A 14,039-nucleotide genomic window follows, 5' to 3' on the forward strand; every position below is an offset into this window, starting at 1 on the left:
TCTTATCAGCCCAGATTGTACACAGAGATAGGGAGCCCTCGGGTAGGGTTGCATAAGCACAGATTGCCTCAGCCGGGATGGGGAAGGCTCTGCTCGCTGTATTTATTTATTTTCCCCACCGCGGGTTTCAGGTTCTCCTGGTGACCATCATTTCAGCTTTCCTTCCCCGCTCATTGTTTGAGCGCCCGAGCCTTCCTCATGGATCACTGGGCAGGAGGTTCAATGTAAATCTGGCCTCAGCCCCTTGCATGTTGCTTTGAGGGATTTCTTGCAAATAGGGCTTTTTTTATCTCACCATGGTCCTTCTCTGTTCGAGGATGGGATGGGCCCCAGTTTGGGATGGATGTGATTCCTCCCTCCCTTGGCACACCCATTTTGGCCTCTTCCCCTCCTGCCAGCTCCTCTTTCAAATCTGGCAGCTGCGTGGGCACCTGGTCTCCGATTGCACAGGCAGGATATACCATTTCCGTGGAGGCCACCAGCAAATAGCTGTGGCTACGTAACCCTGGCAGAGGAGAGGGATGAGTAGAGGGAGGCATCCTGAGCAAAGCAAAAGCCCCCAAAATGTCATCCAGAGGAGCACAGGAGGGTGCAGACCCAGATACCCGGGCATCCGAGGACAGCACATCCTGCAGTCCCATCCCATGCCATACAATGCTCTGCTGCCAGGGCAGTCCCCTCTTGTGCTGCCCAAGGGCACGGAGTGGCAGGGCCTGAATGCACCCATGAGACATCCATGCTGGGTTTCTGGGAGGTCGCTGGGACATGGCACGAAAAATCACCATGCAAGTCAGAGTTTGTCTTTTAGAAAATGTTCTAGGTTTGAAGTTAACCCTGCAGCTGTTGGGGAGCCATCGTGGTGTGCACCTTGAATTCTCCTTTGCTGGGAGAAAATGTTATGTCTCGGTCCTATTCACAGCTTTGGCTCCTTTTGCCTCTTTTCCTTTTGGTTTAGAGGATTTTAATAAATCCCCCTTGCACTGGTGCCTTCGGATCATGCAACATCACCTCCTTTTCTTATCTAGCATAGATTACCAAATTTGACACATCCGTGAACTAGAAGGGACCACTGGGATGAGCTGGTTGAACATTTGGTGTGTCACGAGCCTGGACCAAGCCTGCTAAACACCTCCCTGAAAGTCATCACCATGGTAGGGGATTCATTCTCCTCCCTGCTAAAATTTCCCTGCTAGTGTTGAATTCAGCCCTGAGTGGGACCAGACTGGAGTGGTGTGGTGGGGGTGACCGGCTGCTGACTGTCCTCACCATGACCATCACAGGCTTTGGCCACGCCGCTGTCCCCCACCACCCCAGTACCAAGTTCCCATGGGGTGGTGCAGGTCACAGAGTCTGCAGCAGAGCCCCAAAGCCCCTCACCTGAAGGTCTCCTGCATCCCAGCCCTGCCTGTTGGGGAACTGAGGCAGAGCAGAGGTGGGGGTCTCTGAGCAAGCTGCCTGCAACTCCCCATGCCCAAGCCCTGCTTTGCCTTTGCCCTCTGAGGGCTTTTTGAACCCAGTCCAAGTCACCTCTGGGACCTGGAGGGCTCAGAAGCAGATTCTGCAATAGATGGGGCTGGTACAGCCGCAGGTGGCATCAGCCTCTTGGCTGACTTGTTGCACTGGGTACGTCTGTCTGCTTCAGTAGGCACCGTGTCCCCTGGGAACAGCACAGCTCCTGTGTCCCTACATCCATCTGCCTGTGCTGTTCCCTCCAAGAAATAATCCCACCTCCCTGTCAAGCACCTCCTCAGCCTTTGAGGATGTTGCCTTGAGGGGCACTTCTGAAAACAGAAATTCATAGAAGTTCATAGAATTACAGAATCATAGAATGGTTTGGTTTGGAAGGGACGTTAAAGGCCATCCCACGAGCAGGGACACCTTCCACTAGACCAGGTTGCTCAGAGCTTCATCCAGCCTGACCCTGAACACTTCCAGGGATGGGGGATTCCTACAGGCTCGAGATTCAGCCTCTCCCCCTTCCCAGGGCAGCAGTGACACGTGTCCCAGCCTGAGATGTCCCCTCACTGTCACACCGTGTGCTTCCCCCACTGTTCACCCAACAGACGCCAAACACCCGAGGGAGGTTGGAATAGGCCAGAGCATCCCCGTCCCAGATCCAGGGAGAAGGGCACATGGTGTAAAGCACCAGGGGTCCTGTTTGCCCACAGGGCTGGAAGCCACCACGACAGGGGACAGAAGTGTCCCCTGCCACGAGCATTGCTGAGCCTTCACAGCACTCCCAGCTCCTGCTCACTTTGGTCCTGCTCCTGCAGCAAAGTCCTGCTGGGTGGGCAGAGGGCAGCCGCTGGCTCTGGAAGAGCTGAGCAGCTCCTGGCAGGATTCTGAGCCAAGTTCTGCGGTTCCTTTGTGCCAGTGCCTCTGCCCAGCCCCTGGGAGCCCCTGAGGGCTCCCAGGAAGGGAACAGCAGTTTATAAACTGGAGTTCCTTCCCTCTTGAACTCTTTCTCTTCGCATTTCCCTGCCAGCTCCAGAACACTGGGCGTACAAAGATCTTAATTCCCTAAATACATCTCTGATTTGCTCTAGGATGATGCTGCCCTTGTGTTGAATGAAGCACACGCCAAGGCTATGCCTGCCAGCAGCCCTGGGACTGCCACAAAATCCCTCCTGTGCCCTCATGGACAGAGCTGCAGGTCCCTGTGACACCCACCACCCCATACAGGGTAGTGGGAGCAGGGGTGGGGGGACACAGGCTCCCGTTGGGGCTCAGGAGAAGCGCCCTGATAGTTTGCAGATGTGATTTCATTTTTCAATTGTTTCTAATTTGCTTGAGGTTTTTTTATTTTTTTTTTCAGTTCTAGAAAAGAGACAATTTCTTCAGGGAGTGTTAGCCACAAGCTTCATTTGGCATTGTTTTTTAGTCAATTGGTTTTTCTCATACTATTAGGAATATTGTGTTACATAATGATAAGCTGCAGTGACTTACAGGGACTATAAAGGGAGGCAGTGTGGGAGTGCAGAGCACCAGCCGCCCTCCCCACCCCATCACCTGCCCTTGCTCTGACCTTCAGCAGGTCTATCATCTCCCCAGGTCTCGGTTTCCCCTCCTGTTAAACAGGGTTGATCCATGCTCCAGCTATTATCTTAAAAGCTTTTCCATCCTTAAGTCAGGGAAAAAAAAAAAAATTTTCCCTTTTCTTCCATCCTGAGATGCAGGCATGAGGATTTTCCATACCTTTTCTACCACAGCTGAAATTCATCTGAATCTGAGCAGGTATGACATCATGCCAAAGCATCTCTCTCCCTGCAGAGCTAAGCTGTGGATGAGAAGCTAAGACAGGGATGAGAAGGAGTCGCTCTGCCCACAGAGGCATTTTCCAAAAGCACTGGACAAGTGAAAACAGGAAACCGTAATTGAACTAAATCTGCCTCTTTAACCTCATTATTAGGATTGGGATTATATGCTTCGGAGAAAGTTCAACCTCTGTTTAAAATCTGAGGAGATGTGGATGAATACTGTAAACCACAGGGAGAGAGGGAATGTTCCTGCACTTTGTGAAAAGTCCAACTGGAAGGAAAGACAGGGTGGCATGGAATGGCAGTTCAGCCTGGTGCCCTCCTTCCAGACAGCATGAGGCTGTTGTTGGAGTGAGCACTAAAAATCTCTGGGGAGCCTGGTAATTTGCTCTCTCTGCCTGAAGATTAAAGCAAATTTTCCTTCATTTCCATATTTAAAACTGTGTCCACATCCAGTTGGGAAAGATGACGGCGTCTCAGGTTACTTCGTACACTGCAGCCAAGCTCCTGCAGATCCGGCCTCTGCCACCTCTGCTCCCCCCACACAGCACCTGGTGCCCTCAGAAAACCTGACGGCTTCAGCTGCAACAGGAACAGCAAAATCCATCCTTGGGCATGGATTGCCCCGGCCAGGATGTGCAAGCACTGTGTCCTGCTGCTGTTCGTGACATGGGGCAGCTTGCAGCACCTGCCCTGAAGGCGGAGTTTGTACAGAGACCAATCTCCAGCAGCGTCACCCTGCAGTGAGGTCTTCCTCAGGTGCAAAATTGCTGACAGCAAAGCACACTGGGTCGGCAGACAGAGAGATTTTCCACCTGTGCAGTGTTCATGAGCTGAACTCTGGAGAAAAGCAGGAGCAAGGCAGAAGCTCAGAGGTGAAGAGTTATCTCAGGGGCATGTGCTGTTTCTTTTACAGACTCTGCTGATCCTGAAGCACTTCAAGAATAGTTAAACAATTGTTAAATAGTACTTTATCTTCAGGCTGGATAACAGCACAAGCAGCCACTGGCTGCCTAGTGACAGGCAGCTCCATAAAAACACCCACTCAGGAGAGAGGGAGTTGGGATGCCTTGGCCTAATCCTGACGGTACCGCACACCTGGACTCATTCCAGCTGCTGACATTCCCAAACCTGTGAGCTTAAAATGAAACTCTGACTTTCTGGCTGTTCAGGCCTAGTTTGCAAAGACACAGAGCACAAATGTGCCACATCTTGGCTCTGGGCTCCGGGAATTGCAGCTTGGGATGTCAGGGACCCAGGCCTGGAAATGTTGGACTTAAATCTGTGGGCTGAGCAAGCATCCACTCCTCACCAGCAGTTTCTCTGGAGGATCTGCCAGCATGTGACCCAGGACTGTGGGGGCTGAGAGTGGGACTCTACCAGAGTCCCTGAGACTCTACTGAGAGTGGGACTGCCCCTCGGGGGAGCTGGTGGGGAAGGGGAGTGGGCAGGAGCTGGCAGCAGGACAGGGGCAGAGCAGGAGCGTGGCTTGTGCACAGGACGCCGCTGGCTCAGCGTGACCCAGGAAATTAAATGAGGAGAGAGAAGGGGGCTGGCTTTCTCCTTGGGTGTTTGTTTTTATACACTGAATTTCCTGCTTGGGGAATCTAAGGGCACCCCACAGCCCTCCCCAGGCTGTCCCAAAGGTGGAGGCGGGCTGTGGAGCAGTGGGCTGCCCGTCTGACTCCGATGGAGGAAGAAGCGTTTACGGTAGAGGTGACCTTTCTAAATCCCTGCTTTGGACAGACATTTCCAATAAGTGCTGAAGAAAAGCCTGCCAGTTCCAGCTTTCTCAGCCTGCTCTCCATTTTCCTTCCATCCTCTCCAGGCTGAATTTAATCCGAGAAGGTTCCTTTGAGCTTTTGTGTGTTGCTGGGGGAGATGTGGGCGCACAAGGGATCGCGTTACAACTTTCATTTCCTGAAATGTTTGAGGGAACATCCAGGGTTTTATCCACACATCAGGCAAAGTTGAGGGCTCGGATTTCAGGTCTTGTCACTCAGCTGTCACCAAACAAATGAGCCTCTCAGAGCTGGAGACGGAGAGAGCTACCTGCTATTCATGACCCCGAAAGCAGGTGATCACTCATGGGAAAAGCAGGTAGAATTAATCATTCTGCTGTTCTCCATTTCCTCCCCCTTTTTTGGCTGACCTGGACACAGTGTGAAATCTGTCCTGGGGGGTGAACGGAAGTGGGGGGGAGGGGGGGGGGAATTAACTCCTTCCTGCCGGTAGAAATACAAAGCAGAGCGAGGTGAGAAAGAGCTCCAGGCTGCCTCCCCAGGCTGGCTCTGCTGTGAAAAGCTTGCTGCGAGGTCAAGCCTAATCGAGGAGAGCTCAGCAACCTGTGCCTGGCTCAGCTCCAGGGTCTCCCTGCTCCTACCTGACGACTGGCCAGGGAGTTATTTCCAGGGGGATGCCCTCAGCACCCTCCATCCCTCCTTTCCACCATCCGCCTGTTGCCAACCTCATCGCTTTCCGTTTTGGGGAAATACAGAGCCGGGGGGTGGGTAGGGGTCTGAAGCCGGGGGCCTGAAGCTACCCCCAGTCTAGGCAGGTGTGTGCTGGAAAGGGGGATTTGGGCAAGGGGGGCATCCCATGGCATCTTCCCCAACCCTTTGACAGCCAACCCCTTCCCTGCCTGCAAGCGGGAAGCGCCTCTGCGCTGTTTGCTGTGAAAGTAACTCCTGGTTTGCGAGTCCTTGCTTGGCTTTCCCGCCGTGCAGGGCTGGAGCCCCGGGCAATATTTATCCTTCCTCTTCACCGAGCCCGTGGTTTGGGAAAAAAACGGAGCTGGAGCTTATCCATCCGCGAGGCGTAGAGCCCGCAGCTGCTCTCCCTAGAAACCTCCTTCATTTCCCCGGGGGTTCCCCCTTTTCTGCCCGAGGGGATGGGAGCGGCTGCGCTGCTTTGCGACGGATCACGGTGGAGCTGGGTGAGAGCCCCGGGAAGGGCGAAGAGGGCGAGCCTGGACCGGAGGGCACGGACCGACCTGTCCATCCCCTAAGGTCCCGGCGGGTGGCACAGCGGGACCGGTCCCCTTCCCCAGCCGGACAGCCGAGGTCGGGGTCGCCGCACACCGAGAGAGGGGGGTCCATGCTCCCCCCGCAGCGCCGGCTCTTTCCCCGGCTCCTTCCGCGGCCGCAGATGAACTCAAGCAGCTGCGCGGCCCCCCGCGCGGTTTGCGCGTCCATGAGCGGGATTTGCGCCCTCCGCCCTTGCCCCCACGAGCCAGGCGCTGTCCCGACCGGCCGGGAGGTCCCCCCCTGCCCCGGCCCATACCCCCCCAAAAGGGTCGTGGGAGCAGGAAAGCCTGGCGGGATCTGCGCCGGGTCCCCCGAGGGGCGGGCCGGGGCCCGTCCGGAGGGAGGAGAGAAACTATCCCAGAATCCCGGGCCCCGGCTCCCGGCTCCCCCGCAGCCGGAGCCGAGGAGGGCGAGGGGTGGGCACGGATCCGCTGCCCCGTCCGGCCACGGGTGGGGGTTCCGCGAGGGGCTCTGGAGCGGGGCCGGGGGCCGGGCCCCGCTGAGGATCGAGCGGGAGGGACGCGCAGCGCTCTGGCCGGGCAAGACCCTCCTGCAGAGGGTGACATTTCTCCACGGCCCAAGACCCCGAGCACAAACACGGCAGAGACATAAATAAACACGCACTTAATGATGCAAAACGCTAACAGGGAGGACCGGCACCAACGAGGCCCCGACGGGGCGAGCGGCGGGGCCAGGCGCTCCCTCCCGGCCGGGCACCGGGCTATCTCGGGGCGACCGCAGGCAAAACGGGTCCTCCGGCCGCGTCCTTGCTCCCTTACGAAGCCACCGCCTTCCCCGCAGCCCCGAACCTCCGCTGCAGCCCGTGGGGAGGGGGGTGAGGGTGGGCAGAGGGGCACGGGCTCGCCCCTGCAAAGAAAAGCGCAGCCTGGGTGTTCTGCCATCAGCATTGTTTAATTTAGACTGTTTAGGTACAATAGAAAATAAACCCGAAAGCACATGCGATTTTTGGTAACAAATACTCGAGACAGGCAGCGTCATCCGCGGGCTCTCTGCAAGCCGGAGGAGGAAGGCGGCGAGTGGGCACAGACGGGAGAAGGCAACGGGAAACTGGCGGGGCAGTTTAGGAGAAAATGGCTGTCGACTTTTATTATTACTATTATTATCCTAATTTTTAGCCACATTGATGCATTTCACCACCGAAGAGGAGAAAGGTGGGGGACGTGGGTCCACGGGAGCCCACTCAGTATCTGCCTCGCACGGCCGCGGTCAGACACAGGCACTTCGTAAAACTCTAATACTGCAGCTTTTGATTTTTTTTTTTCCCCACTCTTTTTTCTTTCTTTCTTTCTTTCTTTCTTTTTTTTTTTTTTTTAATTTAAACTATATCGAAATCTCTTTGGTAAGGCTAAATATGAAAAATGTAAACGTAACTTCCCCTCCCGCCTCCCACTCTGACACAGGGCTCAGTACAGCGGTTCTCTCCCTCTGTCCCCGTCCCAGCTCCTCGAGGACCGGGCCAGGAAAGAGCAGGGATGCGCCGGCAGACCCTGCCCCACCGCGCCCGCGGTGCTGGGATTTATTTGGGTGGAATCGGATCCAGCTGGGGTTGGGGTTTTTATTTTCTTTCCCCCCCCCCTTTTTTTTTTTTTTTTCTTTTTTTTTTTTTTTTTTTGTAATTCCCGTTGGGACTTCATTTGAATTCGAAGGGCTGGTGAGGGTTATTGCTGCTCTCTGCGTTTGGCTACGTGGAAAAAAAAATAATTAAAAAATCGTGGTGATGGTGGGAAGCGCTGGGGGGGAACTGGAGCAAGAGCCGATGTGGGGTTGTGTGAAAAGAGCCGATAGTCCCGCTAAGAATCAGCGGGTGAGCTGTAAAACCGGGTGCTGTCCTCTATGTACAACCCAGAGCCTCTGTCCCCGAGCAGAACCTCCTCTCCGGATACTCCGGCCGCCCGCCGAGGCCCTTTAGGATCCCAGATCCACCAGGCTGGACGTGAGGGGTCCCAGCAGCGAGTCCTGGAGCTGGTGGCCTTGGAGGCTGTGAGGGGTCTGGGATGCGGCTAAGCCGCTCAGGGAATAGCCGGAGCTCCTGGCGTGGTTGAGGTTCCCCTGCAAGAGCAGGACCGAGTTCTGATCCGGGCTTTGGGGAGGAGAAAACTCTTCCTCGGAGCTCGACATGAGGGGTTTGCTCCCATCCAGAGGCGAGAGTTGGTTCGGTTTGTTGGTGGCCGCGTTGTTGTTTTCCGTGTTCTCTCTGCGGAAAGGCAAAAAAATATATATATATATAATCCCACAACGGGGATGTTAGGGCTGGCATGAGGCGGCGGGGATGGGCATTGTGCTAATGTCCCCCGTAAACCCTTCGCGTTTAGTTCCAGCGTGGGAGCAGATGCTTCTCAAGGGGGGAAAATAAGCCTTATAATTTCATAACGGATGGTCCCTATTTCTTTTACACCTCCTACAAATAGGTACACTGAACAGACCGGTAATTTAGGTGAGGAGGGAAAATTGGAGGAAGGGATTTTTTTGAGGGGCGGCTTTTCTTTCTTTTTAATTGAAAATGAAAGTGCGACCCGGGACGAGCAGGGTGGGGGACTTTGTCTAGGAGGCTCCGTGTGGAGGTTGCTGAAGGAGATGCCCTCCGTGGCTCTCTGCCTCGCCGGGCCGAGCGGCCACCTCGCACAGAGGCCACCGCGTCGCCTGCCGGGGTGGCCTCGGCCCGGGGCGGCGGCCCGGCCCGGCCAGCGCGTCCTCATCCCGGTCTCCCTCTGGTTCCCCCCACCTCTCCGTCCCGGAGCTGCATCTCTCTCCTCCGGGCTTCAGAGCTACCCTGCCCGACCCCCGACAACACACGACCCGGCATTCCGACCGCTTCCCGGAGGCTCCGGTCCGCATCGCTCCCGGTTTCCTCGGGGAGGCAGGCAGCAAACAAAGGCGGCGGAGCGGCCTGGAAGAGGACGGTGAGCGGCTCGTTGTTCCCCCAGGGCAGGTGAGGTCGAGTGGATCTCGGGTGAAAAACCCATTTGGGTTTCCACGGAAGGGGAAAACACAACGCGGTTTACGGGAAAAAAAAAAAAAAAAAAAAAAAAAAAAAAAGGGGGGGGATTTGGAGGGAACCGTGTGTTTTCGTCGCTCCCATCCGGCTCCGGGAACTCGCCGCGCTCTCGGAGCAGCTCCCGGGGTTCCCAAACGCCCTCCGCACAGCGGAGCAAGGAAAAAATCGGGGGACGGAGGGGTGGCACGTACCTTTCCTTCGCCTCCGCCGCTCGGTCCCGTTGCCTCCTGTTCTTGAACCAGTTGCTGACCTGGGTAGTGGTGAGACCGGTGGCTTCCGCCAACTCCCGCTTCTCCCGGGGGGACGGGTAGGGGTTGTGGGCGTACCATTCCCGCAGCACGCCCCGGGATTTCTCCTTGAAGCAGTAGCTGGTTTCCTCGCCATCCCAGATGGTGCGGGGCAAAGGGAATTTTCGGCGGACGCGGTATTTGCCGACGGCGCCCAAGGGTCTGCCCCGCAGCTTCTCGGCTTCCACGTAGTGCGCCTTCAGCCAGAGCTGCTGCAGCTTGGGGTGGTTGTGGGGGGAGAACTGGTGGCTCTCCAGGATCTTGTAGAGCTCGCGGAAGTTGCCGCGGTGGAAGGCCACCACCGCCTTGGCCTTGAGGACGCTCTCGTTCTTGTGCAGGTGGTCGCAGGCCGGCAGCGACCAGAGGAACCGGCCCAGCCTCTCCAGGTTCCCCCCTTGCTGCAGCACCTCGCAGACGCAGGCGACCTGCTCCTGCGTGAAGCCAAACGACGGCAGCATCGACATGGCCGAGCGCGGCGGCGGCCGCAGGAGGACGAGGAGAAGGAGGAGGACGAGGACGAGGAGGAGGCGACGGGCACCCCGCGGGAGCGCGGCGGCGGAGGGGGCGCGGAGTAGGCGCCCGCCGGGCCCGGTCCCGGTGCTGATCCCGATCCCGGTGCCGGCCCCAGAGCGGGGAGGCGCTGCGGCAGCCGGGGGCGGTGTGTCGGGCGAGCGGGGATGCTCGTCGCGGTGCCGGGGGGACTTTGTCCCCGCTCCGCCGCCGCCGCGCTTAAAGCGCCCGAGCCCCCGCGCCGCGCTGATTGGGCACCCCCGGCCCGGCCCGGCCCAGCCCGGCCAGCCCAGCCCAGCCCAGCCCAGCCCGGCCCCGGCGGGCAGAGCCTCGGCACGGGCGGGCGGGGCCTGGCGGCGGGGACACGGCCCCGGCCGCGGCTGCGCGTCCCGCCGCCGCCTCTGCGCGGGTGCGGCCCCGGCGGCTGCGGGGGAGCCCCGCCGCCCGCGCCCCCGGGCGTATCTCCGGGGAAGCCGCTGCCGGCGGGCTCTTGTCTTTCTTTCTTCCATCTTTTTTCCGCCCCAAAACTCCTGCCCCCCGCCCGCTCGCCGTCCCCTGCCAAGGCAGCCCGTGTTTAATTACCTTAGAGCTGGGGATGAATAAATACTGCTTTAGTGAAGAGCTGAATAACGCGCGGGGCCCGTGCGCCCCTTCCTGCCCCTCGCTCTGCCCCGTTCGCCGCGGGGGGGGCCCGGCGGGTCGGGGCAACCCCGTGCAGACCGCGGGCAGCAGCGCTGCACCCACCGGCGGCGCTTTAATTAGCCTAATCCTCATTTGCACACCCCCGCTCAAAAGCAATTATTTAAAAAATTAGAAAACAATTAGGCTCCCTAAGCAAAGATAATCTATTGTCAGCAGGGAGGTGAGGACAATGCGGTGAGATAAGGGCAGGGCGCGGGGGGCCGGGGGTGTCTTTATGGCTGTATTTATCTTTGATTAGATAAGTCGAAGCCCGTATTTTAAGCACACTCCAGAACGCTTTGGATTCAGGAATGAGTTCGTTCCGCGGGTGCTAAGAGCCATCGCGGGGCTCTTTAAAACCTGTTTGTCCTCACTAAGACAGTCGGATTTATTTGACCTACCAAGTCGGATTTATTTGAGTTTACTGCTCCAAGGGAAGAGGAGCCCGTTCTCGGCTGAGGAGGAGCCGCAGGGCTCGGAGCCGGGGCCAGCGGCGCTCCCGCTGCCCGCTCCCTGCCCGCAGCCTCTGCCCGCGCTACGACGTGGGAAAGGCCGATATTTTCCTAAATCCGGATTGTTGTTTTTCCCACGTACTTCGCGTCTCGGGTCTGTTTAAATTAAGCCCCTGCCACCCAGTCTGTACAGCGACTGTACTATGTCCGCTGGAGTCAGGGCGCTTCCATATCCCATGACCATGTGTCTGGTAATTTTCCCTTGCCATTTTATTTTAGTACTTATGATGTTGCAGATGAAGTCTTAAAGAGCTGCAATGTCCTCCCAGAAGGAATGTCTACTTGGAACAGATCCTTATTGACAAGGCAGCTGTGTGGGGACCGGAACGAAGCCTTAAACCCGGCTCTAAAATCAACTAATACCCTAAAGTCTGGAGCAAGTGCGCAGATTTATAAGGCATGGACTCGCCCGCGGCCACGTCCTGGAGGAGCAGCGCCCTGCCCAGCCTGGGGGTGGGTTCCTCCATCCCTCATTTCTATTGTTATTAATTTAAAATTTTATTTTCTTCTTTCTAATGAGGGGCTCAGCTCGGGAAGAGCACGGACCTGAGGGTTTGTGACTTCTGGATGAGGAGGAGAGAAACGCAACGCGGGACTGGGGGAAGACCCTGGGCACTATAACGAGAGCGGGCTTCTCTTGCCCTCACAGTTCTCCTTTTTTTGTTGTTCTCTTTTTCTTTTCTTTTTTTTTTTTCCTGCTGTAAAAGGCCGACCAAAACAAACACCGCTCTTGCTGGGAATAAGCAAATTATCCCGATGCGGCCGGCGGAAGAGCTGACAGACACGGGCGAGGGCTGAGCCGAGGCTTCCTCGCGATTCTTGAGCGGGACTTTATTCTTCCGTCTCATCAAAATTCCAATAAGGAGGGGACAGACCCGCCGGGGTCTACCTGGGAGTTGCTACAGGCAAGGACCGCTGAGCATCAATGTTTGTTAAGGCTCCGGGGCTGGTTTTCCTAAAAATTTGGAACCTTTCATTTTAAACCACAGAAAGAGGCAAATATATTTCCAGAACACCCCATCCCATTTAGCCCTTGAAAAATCACAAAAGCAACAACAAAAAAGAGAGTTTCGAGCCGCTCAAAAAATAAAATATAAACTAGGGCAGACGCAAATAAGCAAAAAAGCTACCGCACAACACAACGGCGTTGGGGCTGCCGCCGGCCCCTCTCGGTCCTTCCTTTGCCGGCGGAGCAGGAGCAGCCCGGCAGCATCGCCCCGCTGGACCTCCCCGGGGCTGCCCCCCGCAGCCGGGGCCTGGCCCTCCGCGCCCGCGGAGAGGCGGCGGCAGAACGAGGGGGCCTCCGCTCCTCGCCCCCATTGCCCGGGCACCCATGGGCTCTGCTTGTGCGGGAAATTCATTCATTCCCTTATTTATTCGATGTATTTATACAACGCAGGGCGGGGATGAAGATGGAGCCCACGCAATGCGCTGCGGGTTTTTCCTCGATTTCGCCAGAAAATCAAAACAAAGCAGAAAAAAAGTAAACCGAATACATCCCCCATCTCCTCCCGAGCTTAGAAATAAAGCTCTTCCCCAAGCAAAAGTAAAATTTATTTTTTTTTCTTTAAGTGTGAGGGTCTGAAGGAAACAAATAGAGCAACAAAATAAAACCAGCGGCGGTTTTTTGGGAGCCGCTTCTCGTCGGGATGAGAGCCGGGACTGGAGGCTGGGAGCCGGCGGGGCAGAAACACAACGCTGCCGTTCGCCGAACCTTTCGAAGGCGAAATCCAAAACCGACCCATTAAGTCAATGAGGTTTGTGTTGTAGAGGCTCCTTTCCCATCCACTTGCTGTTCTGAAAAATAGATCGCATTTCGTTATCTCGAGTGAGGATCTGCAACGTGATACCGGATCCGCGCCGCCTTCCCTGCCGAATGCGAGGCGCAGGGAGACAGCCAGCTTCCCGGCTTATTCCCCAACAATAAAGGATTTGTATTTTCTTTCCCCCCCCTCTCTCCCCCCTCCTTTATTATTCTATTTTTTAATGAGGAAGAACAAACCCCTCTCCATATGCACCGCTCTTGTCTTGCAGGAGCCTCTGGCCCGGCTCGCCTGCAAACCGGTGCGACCTTTAATTACTTGTTAGTAAATTGCCCTCCCGACACCTGTAAAAACAAAGCCGGTGTCCGCGGGGCGGGGGCCGTGTCCCTGCCCGGGCCCCCGCGCCCCGGGGGTGCCCGGCGAGGGGGTCCCCCCGCACCCAGCGGGGTCAGGCCGGGCCGGGGCTGTCGGAGGAGGGCCGGGCCGGGCCGGGATGGTGGGGCAGGATAAGGATGAGGATAAGGCCTTCCCGATGTGGCCGATCCCCAGGGCACAAAGGGCTCTTTCTTCGCGCACTTACCGGGACATTTTTCAAAGCATTAGAGGTGATCACGCGTTGTTTTTTTCTCTCCGAGGGCCGATACGTCTTTCTGTCCCTGTCCCCCCCCATTCATCCTTATTTCCTCCTGCTTTTGCCATGGGACCCCCAGATCCCCCCGCCCCTACCCTACCCCCCCCCCCCCCCCCCTTTGCTCTTTGCTAATGTACCTTCTGAATGCTGATTCTTTTAAGCTACGAAGAATTTCCTTTTGGGAGGTGAAACCCTCCAGCTCCTCCTGTTCAGAGGAAAGTGCTATTGATGGTAATACGGGGTGACACTAAATAAACAGTTAAAGCAGGGCTGGAAAGATGGAGTTAATTATCCAGTGAGCTACATTTAAACCGAGACCAGGAGGGGCTGATTTGTTTTGGCGCAGGGAACTGAGA

General features: G+C 56.6%; 1 protein-coding gene across 1 annotated transcript; it reads right to left on the reverse strand.

The window, feature by feature from the left end:
• Positions 1 to 7,172: 7,172 nt before the first annotated feature.
• Positions 7,173 to 10,336, reverse strand: SIX1 (SIX homeobox 1). The gene is made up of 2 exons (XM_019290528.2): positions 9,491 to 10,336; positions 7,173 to 8,498 (listed from the first exon to the last, which is right to left on the reverse strand). The coding sequence occupies exons 1-2, from the start codon at positions 10,048 to 10,050 to the stop codon at positions 8,210 to 8,212; spliced, it is 849 nt and encodes a 282-aa protein (XP_019146073.2). The 5' UTR covers positions 10,051 to 10,336; the 3' UTR covers positions 7,173 to 8,209.
• Positions 10,337 to 14,039: the final 3,703 nt, after the last annotated feature.

The sequence above is a fragment of the Corvus cornix genome, chromosome 5, assembly GCF_000738735.6.
Source record: "Corvus cornix cornix isolate S_Up_H32 chromosome 5, ASM73873v5, whole genome shotgun sequence".
In the NCBI taxonomy this organism is placed as follows: Eukaryota; Metazoa; Chordata; class Aves; order Passeriformes; family Corvidae; genus Corvus; species Corvus cornix.